At 40.6% G+C, this 18,608-nt stretch overlaps 1 protein-coding gene and 1 non-coding gene across 2 annotated transcripts in view; both read right to left on the bottom strand.

The window, feature by feature from the left end:
- The window catches only part of MICU2 (mitochondrial calcium uptake 2), a 103,718-nt gene that overhangs the window by 50,399 nt on the left and 34,711 nt on the right, over positions 1-18,608 (bottom strand). Inside the window, exon 2 of the mRNA XM_010335808.3 lies at positions 13,994-14,135. Within this exon, the coding sequence (XP_010334110.2) occupies positions 13,994-14,135 (142 nt within the window). The remainder of the gene's footprint in view (positions 1-13,993; positions 14,136-18,608) is intronic.
- LOC120365779 (U6 spliceosomal RNA) lies at positions 4,761-4,869 on the bottom strand. Its single transcript, XR_005580631.1, has one exon. It is a non-coding gene; the product is annotated as a U6 spliceosomal RNA (small nuclear RNA).

The following is an 18,608-nucleotide window of genomic DNA, read 5'->3' as shown; positions in this document are numbered from 1 at the left end:
TCCTTATTAGTTCTAATAGCTTTAATATTGATAGATTCTTTGGCATGTTCTATATAGGTAATCATGCTGTGTATAAACAAAGACAGCTTTATTTCTCCCTTTTATATGTGTAGGTCTCATTTCTTTGTCTTCCTTTTTGCACTGGCTAGATCTTCCAGTACAATGTTGAAGACAAGTAGTGAAAATGGACAGCCCCTGCCTAGTTCCTGATCTTAGGGACAGAGCATTCTACCTTTCGTCATTAAGAATATTAGCAACTGGCTTTATGTACTTATTGCCTCTTATTACCTGGTCTCAGAAGTCTCATAACGTCTCGACCGGACATGCTCTATGAGTTGAGGCGGCCACAAAGGTTCAAGGGGAGGGACATAGGCTGCAGTTCTGACGGGGAGGGATAAGGTTCTGGAAGAGCATGTGGGACCAGAAATAGTATTTTCATTTTTGAAAATACAAATGCTACAGCATCTTAATAAGTTATCTCTTCATATACCATATTCTTCCTTTTTCTGCTTTACCTAGGGAAATTCTATCCATTCTTCTCACATCCTGTGTGAAATCTCTGACTATTCCAGCCCTCACTGATATCTCTGCTGAAATGTTGTCAGACTTTAGTCATTACGGAAGCTCTTACACTACATCATGAATTCTATTAATGTAATAATAGTGTGTTTTATTCACCACTATATCCCCAAGGCCTAACACAGTGCCTGTTACATAAGGTAAATCAAATACAAATTTAAAGAAATGTATAGATTTTAACTTATTTCATTACGTAATAGTTTGTACTGATTGATGTATTTACGAATCTATCTGACTAACATCTGTTCCAGGCACTGTGCTAGGTTGGGAATATGATGTCAAGTTAAGACAGACCCTGAGGTTGTTAACAGAGGAACTGTGGATGGGGTAGGTATGGGTGTCTGTGTCTACTTGGGGTGGGGATGGGGGCAGAGCATCTGCAGTGCATATAGAGTTGTTTACCTGAGACGCCTCTGGTACTACCTAGAGATGTTCAGGAGACAAGGAATACATGGGTCTCGTGGTCAGGTGAGAAGTCTGATCTGGAGATACGGGTGTAAAAATCAGTGTTAAAGAAACAGGTCTATCATTGATGTGGATAAGATCATCAAGGAAGAAGAGTCAGAGATATATGAAAAAGTATATTCACTATAGCACTACTCATAAGATTGGAAAAAAATACAGGCAAATGTCCTACCACTAGGTAACCAATTAAATAAATTATGGCATATTAATAAAACAGTGTTGTACAGTCACAAAACCAGTATTTTAGAAAAAAAATTTATTGGAGGCAGGGCATGGAGGCTCACGCCTGTAATCCCAACACTTTGGGAGGCCAAGGTGGGCAGATCACCTGAGGTCAGGAGTTCAAGACCAGCCTAACCAACATGGAGAAACCCTGTCCCTACTAAAAATATAAAATTAGCCTGGTGTGGTGGCACATGCCTGTAATCCCAGCTACTTGGGAGGCTGAGGCAGGAGAATCACTTGAATCCAGGAGGTGGAGGTTGCAGTGAGCCGAGATTGTGCCACAGCACTACAGCCTGGGCAACAAGAGCAAAACTGTGTCTCAAAAAAAAAATATATATATATTCATAAGGAAAATAACTCACAATCCATTATACAGAAAAAGTTAGGGTATAAAAACAGCATACAAAGCCCAAGGATGGTCTCAAATTTGTAAAAGTAAGTGTGTTAACGTTGGTTATTTCTGAACGGTGGTGACAATATGGTTGACTTTATTTGCTGCTTTATACTTTGTAATGTTTTAGTTTCTAAACATGAACATAGGTTTTATTATAGAAACGTCTTATTTCTTAACCTAAAATATGTAGCTGCTAATGTTTACCTAATGAATATGGTTAAGACCTTAATACAGATTTTGTGGATAGGTAGCTTTAATCTTTTAAACTTTTAATTGAAAATATTAGTTTTAACCTGCAGCAGCTGTAGGTCTTCTCACATTCTCTAATTTAATCATGCCAACAACACTATATGGTAGACACTGTTATTTTATACATCTGGAAACAGGCCAGGCCAGGCAGTTTACCCAAGGTTACAACTGGGCTAGTGAAGCTGTGGAGAGAGGATTGTCTCCAGGTCCGGTTTTGCTGCAATATGCCACCCTTTACAACAGTTGACACCTAGCATCCCCAGACACCTTCACATATGTTATAAATATTTCTCAAACTTGTTTGATGAAAACAGTCACCTGGAGGGTACTTGCTAAGCATACAGGAATCTAAGAAAGATAGGTAGACAGATGGTGGGAGAGTATATATGGATTCTACCGCTGTATCTCAGACCTTATGACTCAAACTTTCCCAAGGTCGGGGAGGGGGAGGACAAGCTTGAGAGTTTTTCAACAAAGGCCTCTGGCAAATTTACTGTCAAGCAAGTTTGTGAAATTCTATTATCACATTAGGTAACTGATACTCAACTTCACAGAGCAGGAAACAATCTCAGAGAGATTAGGAGATGAGCCCCCAATCAGATTGCCACGGTATACGGTGGCAAAAACAAGAACTACATAGTTTAACTGCAATTAGTTTTCAAATTTAAGATTCATTTGTGGAATTTCAAAGTCCAAGATAAATTCGCAAAGATATGGGGTCACACGAGCAACTCTGACACATGCGCCATAATAAATTCTATGGTTACCCTAATTATAATTCTTTCAGAGCAATCAACTGGTTGATCTGAATTCGGCTGTCTGGGTTGACTATTCATTTATTTATTATTTACTTATTTATTTGCAACAAAATCTCTTATGCTGTAAGTTTAAATAAGGGCATTCTGTATACTGGTATAAGGACCAGTCAACACCAGTATAGGGCAAAATTCCTGCGGTGTCTTTCTTTTTTTTTTGAGACGGAGTTTCTCTCTTGTTACCCAGGCTGGAGTGCAATGGCGCGATCTTGGCTCACTGCAACCTCCGCCTCCTGGGTTCAGGCAATTCTCCTGCCTCAGCCTCCTGAGTAGCTGGGATTACAGGCACATGCCACCATGCCCAGCTAATTTTTTTTGTATTTTTAGTAGAGACGGGGTTTCACCATGCTGACCAGGATGGTCTCGATCTCTCGACCTCGTGATCCACCCGCCTCGGCCTCCCAAAGTGCTGGGATTACAGGCTTGAGCCAACGCGCCCGGCCCCTGTGGTGTCTTTCTAAAGGCCTCTTTGCAGTTCAGCAATTGTGCAGCTGAACATGGTGGGGAAAAATAACCATAATTATGCTGAATATACTTACTTTAACTTTATAATAATAATGTCAAGTGGGACTTTAATAAGTGGTATCCGTTTTGCGACCCATTTTTGCTTACACTCAGCTAGTTATTAAGAATTTAACAGAGTGTGACCTCAGGCTTCTGGATGTGTGAAAAGAAACTTCAAGGAATTTAAGCAAAAATCACAGTTTGAGAGGTGGTAGAATAGATGTTTTTAAAAGGCAGAGATAGTACTGCTTTAGTTTCCGTTAAATATTGTTACCAACGATGATTGATTGTAAGGTCTAGCTGCACACACGGGAGCTACAAATATCTGCTTGCTTTAACTTAGAGAAGATCTAAGGCAAAATCCACTCTATCATCTCAGCCCAGACACTTTTGGTTACATGAATGTATTAATTTTTGGTTTCCAGTTTCAACTTAATGCTGAGTTGCACTTAAAAATACTTCCTGCCAGGGATGGTGTTTTACGCCTATAATCCAGTGCTTTGAGAGGCCTAGACAAGAGGATCACTTGAAGCCAGGAGTTCAAGAGCAGCCTAGGAAACCAAGCAAAACCTCTGTCTCTACAAAAAAATTAAAAAATTAGCTGAGTGCAGTGGCAAGTGCCTGTGGTCCTAGTTACCTGGGAGACTGAGATGGGGGAACTGCTTGAACCCAGGAGGCTGAGGCTGCAGGGAGCTACGACAGCACCACTGCACTCCAGCCCGGGCCGCGGAGCAAGACCCTATCTCCAAAACAAAACAAAGCAAAAGAAACAAAAACTTTTGCAGGGGTCTACCAATTATAGGAATAACATTCATTATAAAATCTTTAAAAGTTAGATATAGAAAATAATTTTTAAAAAACCTAAAATCACCCGTGGTTGAAGAATTCAGTTATAATAACTGCCAATACTTCTGCATTTTCCTTAACAAGAATGACAGTTAAGTTTTAGAACCCCTGTGTGCCAGGTACTCTGCTCTCTACTTGTATTATTGGATCTTTACAACAATGCTTTGAGGTAGGTACTATTAGCACTCCCATTTGACTGACGAGAAACCTAGGCTGAAAGAGCTTATATAACTTTGCCCACAGATGCAACACTACTAAGTGGTAGAGTGAATATTCAAACTCACTTTCTGTCCTGTTCTGGGACCTGTACTCTCAACTATACAGCAATGCCCATTCTTCTTTCGTCCTTCACTTACGTGTGTGGACCACAACCACCCTTTGATCTCACTGGGCCCTACAATGTATTTGAGTCCACGATCTTTCCACTATTTCTCACCTGCTCATGTCCTAACATGCCACCTGGTTCAGCTTCCATGGTCAACCATCAGACTGTTTCCCTTGTATACACTTCGACTTCCTCGCCTCTCTTTCATTTTGTTATACGCTCTTGGCTAATCTCAACGCTGGCTAGATCCAACTCTCTGCCTATTCCATAGCAGCACGTTTGCAGCTGCAAACAGTGGAGAAAAAGAAACACAATCATGCTAAACAGACTTATTTTACTTACTGTTTTATACTTTAAAAAATATATGGAATGCTTCACGAATTTACGTGTCATCCCTGTGCAGGGGCCATGCTAATCTTCTCTGTATTGTTCCAATTTTAGTATACATGCTGCCGAAGCAAGAACATAAATAGACTTAGTTTAACTTCATAATTAATAACTTCAAGTGGGACTTTAATAAGGCTACTGGCAACCATATTGTATTTCTCAATCCATCAACGTTCTTACTGTTTTATAAGGCTATTTCTGTCAACCTCCAATACTTTCCCCTTTCTTTACTCTCAGCTGATGACCTGGCTTCCTAATTCACTAAGAAAGAAAGAAAGAAAGATGATAAACAACTTGGCCAGTTCCCATTAGATGCCCTGTGGTGTGTGTGCCTTTTCTGCCGCTGTTATGAAGGAACTCTGTGCTCCCACCTAATCCAAGCTTCCACTGTGCTCTCATACTCTTTCCCCTCTTGTCTTCACAAGGACTTTGCTTTAGAAATTCTTCCTTCTTCCTGCACTGCCAAGTTTTCCCTTCTCATCTACCAACATGCATTAAAAAACCCTCTTGATCACATTTCCACCTCGTCTGTTGCTTCATCTCTTTCTCTTTATGGCAAGCCACCCTGGGGTCTATTTTTTGTTTTTTCCATTTTTTTCCTAAACCCACCCTAGTTGGGCTTTCGTGTTTATACCAATGCACCAAAACTGTTCTTATACAGGTCACCAGCAACCCTCATATTGCCAAATCCAATGAATGGTCAATTCTTAGTCCTCATCTGACTTGATTTGTCAACAGCATTTTTCATAGTTGGTTACTCCTTCTTCCTTGAAATGCTTACTTAAATTTTCTCATAAAGTAAATTTTGAGATCTCATAAAGTATTTTAGCTTGAAATAGCACTTATATATTGAAGATTCTTAAATTTACATCTCTAATGTCTATGGAGTTTTCAGTATAGTCAAGACATGAGACTATTTGGAAGTTTTAAAGAATGAGACGGTGGAGAAGAGTGATGGAACTAGAGGAGGGGGTGGAGGAATCAGCTTTAGCAGGGTAAGAGCACACCTTCTAGTTTAAAAGGCCAGGAAGCATGTAGGCAAGTTCTTGGGCAGTAAGGGAGAGATCTGAAGAACTCCCTAGCTTATGGCTTTAATTTGCTCAGTTAAAAATGGGTCAAATAACATCATAAAAGCGAAAAAAGGATGTGATAAAAAGTTTGAAAAAAGCAGCTGGGAAGAGCTGATGAAGCAAACAGGAGAAAGCTAATTCATGGGTAAAGTAATTTGAAAACTCTGGGTGAAGGTGAAGACTATGAATTCAGTGGCCCCAATCTCACAGCCACATGATTTTCTCCCAAAGCTGATAGCAGGCTAAGTCTGACAAGAACAACAAATGGGAAAGACATTTGTAAGTAGTTATTAAACAGTGAAAAAATGACAAACCTGTAGCTACAAAGGAGGGAAACGATCCAGGAGGAGCAAAGAGCTTGGGAATAATGGGAGAGTTGAAACTAGAAACTTATGAAATATGAGAACAGGTGTACTGGGTATTAGAAAGTAGGCAAGGTGGGGACAATAACAAGTTGTTGCCAGAGAATGGGATTCTGAGATTTTAAAACTGGAGCAATTCCAGGTAATGGACATGGGACATGAATAAGAATGAAGGTCACTGGAAATGAGAACTAAAGAACTATAAGGCTAAAGAAATTCAGTAGAAAAGCATGTAAAGAAGGGGAAATGGTATTCTGGCTAGATAAGCCAGGGTCTCAAAGCAGCACGGTTGACAGTTTTTAGAGTGCACACTGGAGGGCTGAGGATGACACTGTTTTCCCTCACACCTACCATGGAACCAGGAAGAATGAGTATCTACTTGAGAGGAGCATGGGGAGATGGTTTACATAAGCCTCATCAATTACTATTAATAAAGTCTATTATTTGCAAAAAATCCCAAAAGATAAATATCAGGTAAAAATGAGTTTAGGATCTAATAAATCTTACATTGTTTTGTATCTTTCTGTTTATTCAAGGAGATCATGGGTCAGTGGGTTGGCTCTGTTTTTCCTTATTTTGCTGTTCATCATGATCTGTAGGAATGCAACCAATATTCTTCTTCTTATCCATGATGAAAAATGAAGATGAAGTACATCATATGCATAAAGGATGTATTATTTGGCCTGCAAAATTACTGCATTCTTGATTTAGCTAAATGCCTTCTGATAGTTTAATTGCATTCCAATGAATAATAAAAGTGGAAACATTATAATCTCTAATCATGGTTTATTTTAGTTCCTTGAATACATTTACAATGGCTACTCTGAAGTCTTTTTCTGCTATATTTGATACCTGGTTGCAATCACAAGCAGTTTCTGTTGCCTGCTTTTGTCCAGTAGGGTCATGTGTTCCTGTGTCTTTGCATATTTCACAATTTTTTGCTATGAAATCTCACATTTCAGATAATATACTATAGCAACTCTGGGTACTATTAGTAATTCCCTGCTCTCTCAGGGTTGTTACCGCTATTTGCTTATTTGCTATTCATTTGTTTAGTGCCAGGCTGCATTATTTTATGAAGACTAACCCCCGCAGTGTTAAGCCTCTGACGCTGCTCCTCAGGGAGGCGGTTTTGGGTATGCCTATAGTCACCCTGGGATGACAGTAATTTTGGCAGCACTCTAGTTTCCTTTTTCTTTTTCTTTTTCTTTTTTTTTTTTCTTTTTGAGACGAGGTTTCGCTCTTGTTACCCAGGCTGAAGTGCAATGGCGCGATCTCGGCTCACCACAACCTCCGCCTCCTGGGTTCAGGCAATTCTCCTGCCTCAGCCTCCTGAGTAGCTGGGATTACAGGCACGTGCCACCATGCCCAGCTGTTTTTTTTGTATTTTTAGTAGAGACGGGGTTTCACCATGTTGACCAGGATGGTCTCGATCTCTTGACCTCGTGATCCACCCGCCTCGGCCTCCCAAAGTGCTGGGATTACAGGCTTGAGCCACTGCGTCCGGCCTAGTTTCCTTTTTCTTGACCATACCAAGATGTTAAGCTCCACTAATTTGGGGTCCTCTGAAGGAATAATTTCCATGGTCAGTGTTTAATATTTGTTATGACCCCAAGAGGGCTCCTTACAGTTGTCTCTGTCCCTAGTTCTCTTTTGGAGAGCAGTCGGCCGACAGTTTAGCCTGTTATCCTCACTGACTTTTTCAAGGGCCTCCCAATTACCTTTCACCACCTCCACTGGTTTTTTAGAGTGGATCTTAGGCTTGCACTTCTCTATTTTCTGTTGACAGTAGTCAGTTTCTTTCGGAGGAGATAAGGAGCTATTGGTTTTACCTGTTCCCCACACCCTCCACTTCTCACCCCACAAAATCTGTGGGCTGGGGCTCTGGGACTGGGAATGGGTCCAATGGTGTAACTTCAGGTCTTCTTGACTTGCCTCTCTCAGTGTGGAACCTGTCTTACAAGTTGAGACAAGAGCAATCAGGATCCCAGTATTCTTAGTAGCGCAGAGTCCAAGGTGGAACCTCCATTTCACAGGTGAGGGTTGAGTGGGAGAAGGGAGCCCCCACTTCTCAGCTGCACTCCCCAGAACCAGCCTCAGCAACAAGTCGCTGGGGGCAGGATGAGAAATGCTGACGTCCTGTTTCTCTGGGAAGAAAGCCCTCTGAATGGCTATTGAGGGAAGAGGAAACCCTTTTGGCTACACCAGTTTGGAATGGATTTCCATTCAACAAACTGGGACAGGGTAGGGAGGGAGTTCTTAGTTCAAATATCATAGACTCTTACTTTTCTTATCCAATTTTAGTAGTTTTTCTTAAACAGATGATTTTTTAAAAATGTGCTGTACAACTCTAGGACCACTTCCAGAGACTTAAAGGAAAGGTCTTAAATTTCTTTCACCAGTTTCAGTGGGGAGTGGGCCAAGGGAGTTACTCATGCTGCCATGATGGAAGTCGATTGACTAAGTTTGTTCACTTTTACTCAGTAAAGTTCCATTGTGTGAATACACTGTAGCACAGTTTATTTATTCAGTCATTTGAATTGTTTCCAGCTTTTTCTGGAAAAAGCTACTATAAGCATTTTTATGCTTATAGTATACTATAAGCATACTATAAGCATTTTTATACATATATCCAATGCTACTATAAACATTTTTATACATATATCCAATGCATATGGGCAAACATTCTTATTGCATATAGAGTATATACAGGAATGGGATTTGTATGTCAAAAGTTATGCTGATGTTTCACTTTATAAAATAGTTCTATTTTCCAAAGTAGTAGTTTCCTTTTTTTTTTTTTTTTTTTTTTTTTTAAGATGGAGTCTTGCTCCCTTGCCCAGGCTGAAGTGCAGTGGTGTGATCTTGCTCACTGCAACCTCTGCCTCCTGGGTTCAAGTGATTCTCCTGCCTCAGCCTCCTGAGTAGCTGGGACTACAGATGTTCACCACTATGCCTGGCTAATTTTTGTATTTTTAGTAGAGAGAGGACTTCTCCCAAGTTGGCCTTCTTTTGATTAGTGTTAGTAATTACTCTATCTGTAGCTTGGTATTTAAAATGGGTTTCTTATAGACAACATATATAAAATACATATCTACAGTGATTGTTGATATAGTTGGATTGATATCTACCATATCTAACCATTTTTTTATTCATTACACTTGAGTTTTTTTCATTTTTTTGTCTTCCACTCTTTTTTTGCCTTCTTTGGTTTTAGCTGAGTATTTTATATAACTTCATTTTCTCTCCTCTCTTAGCATGTCAATTCTATTTCTTAAAAAAATTTTTTTCAGTGGTTGCCCTAAATTTTGCAATATATATTTGCAACTAATCTAAGTCCACTTTCAAATAACACTACACCGCTTCATGGGTAGTGCAAGCATCTTATAATGAAGCATTCCCAATTTCTCCCTCCTGTCCTTTATACCGCTGCTGTTATACATTTCACTTATCCATATAATCTGATCATCCAATATTGTGTTGCTATTATTTTGATTAAACTGTTATCTGTTACATCAATTTAAAAAATGGTATTTAATTTTATACTCATGTATTATTCCTTTTCTAACTTAACTCTCTTCTTTTCTTCATGCCAAGTTCCTGATATATCATTTTCCTTCTTTCTAAACTGATTTAAACATTTCTTGTAAATCAGATCTACTGGTAACAAATTCTCTCAATTTTTGTTTGTCTGAGAATGTATTTCATTTTCATTTTTGAAGGATAATTTTTACTGGATATAGAATTCTACATTGGCAAATTTTTCTTTCAAAATTTAAAATATTTTATCCACCCTCTTACTGCTTACTGATTTATAAAAAGAAATGACACAATTCTTATCTAATGTCTATTAGATAAGGTGCTTCTTTCAATATTTTTTCTTTGTTTTTAAAAATTTTTCTGCAGTTTGAATATGATATACCTAGGCATTTCTTGATATTTATTCTGCTTGGTGTTTTTCTGTGAACTTCTTGAATCTACGGCTTGATGTTTGTTAGTAATTTTGGAAAATTCTCAGTCATTATGATTTCAAATATTTCTTTTCCTCTTTCTTTCTGGTATTTCTGTTACTAGTATGTTGGACCTTTTGTAAATGACCCACAGTTCTTGAATATTCTGTTTTTCTCAGTCTTTTTTTTGTTTTGTTTTTGAGACAGAGACAGAGTCTTATTCTGTCGCCCAAGCTGGAGTGCAGTGGTGCAATCTTGGCTCACGGCAACCTCTGCCTCCCGGGTTCAAGCAATTCTCCTGCCTCAGCCTCCTGAGTAGCTAGGATTACAGACGTGTGCCACCACGCCTGGCTAATTTTTGTATTTTTAGTAGTATTTTAGTAGAGATGGGGTTTCACCATATTGGTTAGGCTGGTCTCAAACCCCCGATCTCGTGCTCCAACCACCTTGGCTTCCCAAAGTGCTGGGATTACAGGCATGAGCCACCGCGCCTGGCCTTTTCTTTTTATTCCTCTTTGCTTTTCAAGTTGGGAAGTTTCTATTGACATATCTTCAAGCTCACTGATTCGTTTTTCAACCAGGTCCGTTATACTGATGAGCCCATCAAATGCATTTTTTTTTTTTTTTTGAGTCAGGGTCTTGCTCTGTCACCCAGGCTGGAGTGCAGTGGTGCAATCACAGTTCACGGTAGCCTCGAACTCTTGGGCTCAAGGGATCCTCCTGACTCAGCCTCTGAAGTAGCCAGGACTACAGGTGTGTGCTACCATGCCTGGCTAATTTCAAAGGTGTTCTTCATTTCTGTTATACTATTTTTGACTTCGAACATTTCCTTTTGGTTTGTTCCAAGAATTTCCCTGCCTCTGCTTACATTACCCGTTTTTAAATGCTGTGCATTTTTTCCATTAGAGCCTTAATCATGTTATTTTAAATTCCTGGTCTGATAATTCCAAATATCTGCTATATAAGAATCTGATACTGATGTTTGCTTTGTCTTTTCAGATTGTGCTTTTTCCTTTTAGCATAACTTGTGACTTTTTTGTTGTAAGTGAGACATGATGTATTGGGTAAAAGTTAGTGACGTAGACTGGCCTTTTATGTTTATCTGGCTAGGAACCAGTTGTGTTTACTGTAGTTGTAGGTGACAGAGGCTAAAATTTCCTCTGGTGCTTTTATTTATTTATTTATATTGAGACAGAGTCTCGCCCTGTCACCCAGGCTGGAGTGCAATGGCTCAATCTCAGCTCAATGCAACCTTCGCCTTCTGGGTTCAGGCGATTCTCCTACCTCAGCCTCCCAAGTAGCTGGGATTATAGGCATGTGACACCATGCCTGGTTAATTTTTTGCATCTTTAGTGAAAGAGGTTTCAATATGTTGGACAGGCTGGTCTCGAACTCCTGACCTTGTGATCCACCAGCCTCAGCTTCCCAAAGTGCTGGGATTACAGGCGTGAGCCATCGCACCCCGCCCCTCTGGTGCCTTTTCTTCCCTCCCCTGTTGTCTTTTCTCGCCTTAAACAAGATCTGAGAGGTAAGTTCTTTCAGTATCTTCAGTACTGCCTTATTACTGTACGAGGGCCTGCTCTATCAATGTGGTGGTGAGGTGGAAAGAAAGGTAGTAATGTATTACACAGTCCTATGATCAGTTCTCAGTCTTTTAGTTAGACTGTGTGACTGTAAAGGGCTGTGCTCTTCGAAAGCACTTCTCAGTTTTTTTTTTTGTTTTTCCACTCCCTTTGGTGAGACAAGAAGGCCAAAGGGAGGTAGATTTGGGAATTTTCATCCCCCCAGGTTGGCTGGGCTCCAGTAAAATAGTTTTCTTTCTGTGCAGGCCTTAGTTAAGGAAAATGAAATGCTCCGGGAGTATCTAAAAATGGTTACTTTTCCCTCCCAATGAGTGAGTGAGAGGAGCATTTTTCTTAGATCTTCACTGTGAGAACCTGGTGGAGCTCCTCAAGGTAAAACTCACAAAAGCCTATGGGCTTCTCAGTGGCTGGTTCTTCAGGACTTATCGCTCAAGCTAGTTCACACTCAGATTCTAGCAATTAATTACCCTTTAAATACTCCCACCTGAAGCTGGCTCCATTATTGGGTTCTCAGTGGTTTCTGTTGGCAGTGAGCTGCCTCTATGGATCTGCTTGCCTCCAGGTCAGTGTGACCTCAATTCTCTGATGAATCTAAGGGCAATTCACGATGTCTAAGTGCATTATATGTCAGAGGCTAAACTACTTTTTAAGAGAAATCTTTTGCATATCTTTGATTACTTATGTTGTAAACTTACTGCATTATGTGGGTAAATATCTTTAAGGTTTCTGATACACACAAACTTTCCCGCAAAAAAGCTGTAAAAAAACAAAACAAAACAAAACAGAAAAAAAAACAAGGCCGGGTGCAGTGGCTCATGCCTACAATCCTAGACTTTGGGAGGCCAAGGCGTGCAGATCGCCTGGGGTCAGGAGGTTGAGACCAGCCTGGCCAACATGGTAAAACCCCATCTCTACTAAAAATACAAAAAGTAGCCAGGCGTGGTGGTGGGTGCCTATAATCCCAGCTACTCAGGAGGCTAAGGCAGGAGAATGGCTTGAACCGGGAGGCAGAGGTTGCAGCGAGTCAAGATTGTGCCAATGCACTCCAGCCTGGGAGACAGAGCAAAGCTCTGTCTCAAAACAAAAAACAACTCCCCCCACCCCAAAAATCTAAACATATTTTAACCACCTTATTTTTCTGCTCACAAATCTTCAATGCTCCCTCACGGATTCAAGATGAAGTCCATGCATCCCTGCCAAGTATCATTCATCTGGTGATTGGAGAGGGTCACTGAAGTCTTCTGGATAATCCAGACCAGGCGTCCCCAAACTTAAACTTTTTACACAGGGGGCCAGTTCACTGTCCCTCAGACTGTTGGAGGGCCGCCACATGCTGTGCTCCTCTCACTGACCACCAACGAAAGAGGTGCCCCTTCCTGAAGTGTGGCGGGGGGCCGGATAAAAGGCCTCAGGAGGCCGCAGTTTGGGGACGCCTGATCTAGACCTTATCTGTTTTTCAATTTGACTCCTCACTACTGTTCAAAGTAATCCTTTGGTTCCAGTGATTAGTGAATTGATTGTCCCTAGAATACACCATGATCGCTCATTTTGGTTTTGTTCAGCATCCTTCAATGTTTAGAATGCTGTCTCATATCCTCTCAGCCTCTTCCAATTCAGTCTACTATTCTGACTGCTCACCTGGCTCTCACCCATTTCAGCTGCTGCATATTTATAGAGAGTATCCCAGTACACTTTGGAAGGTGTAAGAAAGCCAACAAGTTTTCACAGACTCCTTCTTCAATATGGACAGAGAGATGGGGCCAAATCTACTCTATGCAAAGTGAGGACTAGTTTAGATAATAAAACTAAGAATTTCTGAAATGTGAAATAAATGCAAGTTGGCTGCTTATGAAATAAAATCACGTAATTATAGTTTTTCAACTTCTTGTTCCTCATTTTTTTTCAGGATTTTCTACCTATGACATCATGACTGCATTAGGTTTCATTTTTTTGGGCCCAATTAAAAACATGGACAAAGTAATTACTAATGACATATTTAGTGGCATTTAAAACATAAACTATTTTTCCTGTCTCTTTAGAGAAACCTATATGCAAAACAACTATTTCTAAGATAAATATAAAAGTGTAAGTAGTGCCATAAGAAATGAAAAGTCTAAACAGTAAGCAAACGCATGGTACAAAGATGATGATTAAAATGAAGAAAAGGTGTTACCAATCCTGAAAAACAGGGTTTTCAGCTCTAAGGTTCGATTTAAAAAAAGAAAAAGACCCGACTCACGTTCTATTTGCTCAAACATCACTGAGAAGAGGAAGTCTCGTGGTGTCATGTAATATTCTCCTTCATGTTCCAGTGAAGAAAACTGCATAAAGCGCCGCTTACGAAGAGACAGTTTCCCCATTATTCCATGTTCGACATTTTTCTAAAAGAAAAATACATTGCAATTTAAGATTTTTTCAGTGTTATTCTCAAACAGTCATTTCTAAGACAATCTTTAAAAAGCAATTTTCATGCTTGGATCTGACAATCCCCAAACTTTTAAAATCATTCATTTAACAAATATTAACTGAATCCCTACTATGCACTGATGATACAGCAGTGAATAAGACTAACTTGGGGATGTGATATTCCAAAGAGGGAAAATGACAATTAATGAATAAATGTAAAAAATAATGTAAAACACGCCAGGTACGGTGGCTTATGCCTGTAATCCCAGCACTTTGGGAGGCTGAGGTGGGCAGATCACGAGGTCAGGAGATTGAGACCATCCTGGCTAATGTGGTGAAACCCCGTCTCTACTGAAAGTACAAAAATTAGCTGGGCATGGTGGTGGGCACCTGTAATCCTAGCTACTTGGGAGTCTGAGGCAGGAGGATTGCTTGAACTCAGGAAGCAGAGGTTGCACTGATCCAAGACTGCACACTGCACTCCAGCCTGGTGACAGACCATTGCAAAAAAGAAAAAAAAAAAAGTTTTGACTGTTTCAAAAAATAAAATAAAAAATAAATAAAATGGTAAGAAGCACTACAAAGAAATATAAAGCAGGATAAGAAAGGGATAAAGTGGTAATATCTTAAGATAATTAAGACGGTCTTTCTAAAGAGGTAACATTTAGAGACTAAGTTAGGTGTACTGGGCTCCCTGGAATAGTGTTCTAAGCAAGCAGAAAATCCATGACGTGGGAAAAAGCTTGGTCAAGGAACAGCAGAAAAGCCAATATTACCAGAGTGACTGAGGAAAAAGAGTGGCGGAAGAGAGACAGGAGGGCAACAGATCATGTAAAGTTGTGCTTCCATAAAGATAAAATATGACATATTAGATAGACAGCTGTTTTCAGAAATGTGAGAGAACAATGGGTAGAAGGAACTAGAAGGATGGGTAAAATATTGTAGTGGACGAGTCTGCACCTCAGGCAGTAGGACTTAGACCCTGACTAAGTGCTAATGAAGACAGTATTGAAATCTTTATAATGAACTTTTCACTGAGCACCTTCTATGTGCTAGGCACTGTACTAATTAAGTACTTCACATAGATTAGTTAATCCTCACAATAACTTTGAACAGTAGATACAGCAGTAGATACAGAAACTGAAGGGTAAATTGCAGAGGCAGGCTAAAAAAACGAGGTCTGACTTAAAGGGTTTTAATCTTTTCAATACCACACTATCCTCCTAACATGACTGGGCACTGTGAACTAGGGAGACTGGAGGAAGATGATACAGCAGTTCCCAGACTTAGTCAATGCATGACTCTTGATTCAAGAACATATTATCTGTGAAATCCAATAGCAGGCTTTCATCCTGGATTGCTTTCTAACTGCATCCTGGGGTTAGCTCTAACGTGACTATGGTATCCTTCCTGGACTTAGCACCTACTTTTCACACTTAATACTGATCCTATAATTCCCTGACACACAGGCAATGTTCAGTGACTGCTGACTTGAATTGAAATGGGAAAAACTTCCAAATTCAAAGCTGCCAACCCCTTCTTTTTGGCTGATTTCAGTTCTCTGACCAGAACGAATTCTCACGCTTAATTAGATAATAGGCTTCCTTGAGCAGCTGGTTTTACAAATCTTTTGTGTTGTGCCTACCAGAGTATTGCACATGTACAGAATATCAACAATATTGCAATGATCTGTACCCCTACCTCCCCCTATGCCTTTCCTTTTCTTTCCCCTTAAATGACTACTACAAAAGTAACTCAAGGCGAATTTTTTTTTTTTTTTTTTTGAGACAGAGTCTCACTTTTTCGCCAGGCGCCAGGCTGGAGTGCAGTGGCACAATCTCGGCTCACTGCAACCTCCGCCTCCTGGGTTCAAGCAATTCTTCCGCCTCAGCCTCCCAAGTAGCTGGGACTACAGGCGCACACCACCACGCCCAGCTAATTTTTGTATTTTTAGTAGAGACGGGGTTTCACCATGTTGGCCAGGATGGTCTCGATCTCCTGACCTCGTGATCCGCCCGCCTCGGCCTCCTAAAGTGCTGGGATTACAGGCTTGAGCCACCGCGCCCGGCCAGCGAATGTTTTAATCATGTAAGTCCATACTTATGCCAGTAATCAGAAAACTAAACTTTACTGATACTTTCTGAACATTTTATACGAGGCAAATATACATGCACACATAGTAAAATATAAATACACGTAGCAATAGATATACCATTTTATTTAACAAATTGTTATTAAATATCTGTAGGAAGACAACAGTAGATAAACTAATTCCTATCAGAAAGTACTAAGCATTCTGGCAATGAATTTATAAGAAAGTATATGGCTGAGATAGGGATGAGAGGGTGGCTAAGAGTATTCTCAGTGAAGGTCACGGCATTTACCAAGTCCTAGATTTACATAAGAGAGAATACAGCATATATTAGAGAACTGAAATAAGCTGAATATGGGCATATACACTGTTTAGATACTTTTTATATCTATTATACTAATAAATAAGATTAACAAATAGTTCATACAGAAAAAAATTATATTCTCATATTCCTAAGTGAATGTTGTCTCTTTTAAATTTCCTGATATCTAAGTTGTTCATGGCTGGCAAAACAATTTAATCCTTTTTGTAAAAATAAACAAGCTCTTCTTTCCAAACCTCAACCAACTAAAAAAGGTCAGCTACTCATTTATCTGTGTCTTCTACTGGTTCCATAACAAAATAGGCCATCAACTCTGTGTTTCTTCTGGTTGTCTTTTATCTTGTAGGAAACTTACCCTTTTCTGGTCCTAACTAATATCGAATCTCATCAAGAAGTAAAAACACTAATCTTCCATTCTCTTACAACAAGACATAAAAACTATTTTCTTTTTATTTTCTTCCTCATTCTGGTTTTTAACGGTCAAGGTGACAACAGTGTACAGTTTTTCCAGACCCATATGTAGGTTCCACAGTAATCTCCACCTGCTGGAGGGAACAACATGACAGAGGCAATTGTCCCAGCAGGCCACTGCCAATGTGGGAACTTTGGGATCAAAAGCACCAAGCCAAGTCCCTTTCTCAGGATGGGTCTTGGTTGAAACCACAAGCCCTTCCACAGTTCTAGGTGGATGTAGCGTTGGTTCTTGGCTCATTGCAGGGGTGAAGCAGGAAAGAGAAAGAGACTGGTGAGGCCTGCTTGGAAAGAGGATCGAGGCACATTATGATTCCAAACCAGGAGATCCTGAGTCAGCATGGATTCTAAGTCTCTGGTTTGTTTAATGGGGAAAGGGTTCCATCCAAGAGCCCAGCGGCCCTCCTCTCCCAAACCTGCATAGGAAGCAAACTTACAGGGGTGGTGGAGGATCTTTACCAGGTCAGGACTACTACCCAAGTTTCTGCAAGTCACAAGTCAGCAGGTCAAAGAACAACTGTGAAGCAGAATCTGCAGGTGTTGAGTACCAGCTCTCCAGCCCAACAGGCAGAAAATGAAGCCAAAGCCAGCTCTTCCATTTTAATTGACGAATCAGAGCCTACCACAAACATCCAAATTTGGCTTGCAGACGGCGGGAGGCCGGTGCAGAAATTTAATCACAGCCACAGGATCAGCGACGTCTGACTCTTCATCGTGGATGCCCGGCTGGCCATGGCTGCCACCAGCTTTATCCTCATGACTACTTTCCCAAACAAAGAGCTGGCTGACAAGAGCCAGACCCCGAAGGAAGCCAACCTGCTCAATGCTGTCATCATGCAGTGGTTAACATAACCACCCAGCCAGCTGGCTGGCCTCCCTCCTGTGTTTCCCACGACAGTGGCCAGGATCCATGGGGATCGCCCCTCCTGCCCCCTTGTGCACAGCCAGCAGTCGAGTGCGACGTCTCCTCCATAGCTCTGGGTTCTTAGATCTTGGTTGGACATTTGTCTTCTCCTTAGTTGTCTTTTCCTGGGTTTTTGTGACGATCAATGGACTTTAATGAAAAAAATAAAATAAAAACAACCAAAAAAATTGAAGGAATTTGTACAGAATGTTGTACGGAAACTCTCCCACTGAAGCAGCTTTAATTGCTGTAAAATTATATTTATCTTGGTGCCTGTGGAACGAAACTTCCTTCCATCCTCTGCATAAAAACTTGTGGCACACAGTGCTTATTCACTAGTGTGTCCCACCCGCCAGCCCCAAAGATGACTGGGGAAGGAGCAGAAACGTTTAGAAAGAGGCTTTGCCGCCAGTTGTTCCTACAGGAATATATCACTTGCCCAGATAAAACTGAGCAGCAGCCAGAGTCCCATAAAGTAGGAGGTCAGAGCTGCATGCACACGGTGTCTTCAGAAACTGAAAAAATATATTTCCCTATGCTCTTTTTACTCAACCCCTGGGAAATCCAATCTTGCCAAGCCTTGGCCAGATGAGATTCTGTTTCACCTGCCTGCCTGGCCCTTTCCTCCATCACCATCCAGACTGCTCGCCTCCTGGGAA

The sequence above is a fragment of the Saimiri boliviensis genome, chromosome 16, assembly GCF_048565385.1.
Source record: "Saimiri boliviensis isolate mSaiBol1 chromosome 16, mSaiBol1.pri, whole genome shotgun sequence".
NCBI classification, from domain to species: domain Eukaryota; kingdom Metazoa; phylum Chordata; class Mammalia; order Primates; family Cebidae; genus Saimiri; species Saimiri boliviensis.
This window is presented reverse-complemented; position numbering and strand designations above follow the sequence as displayed.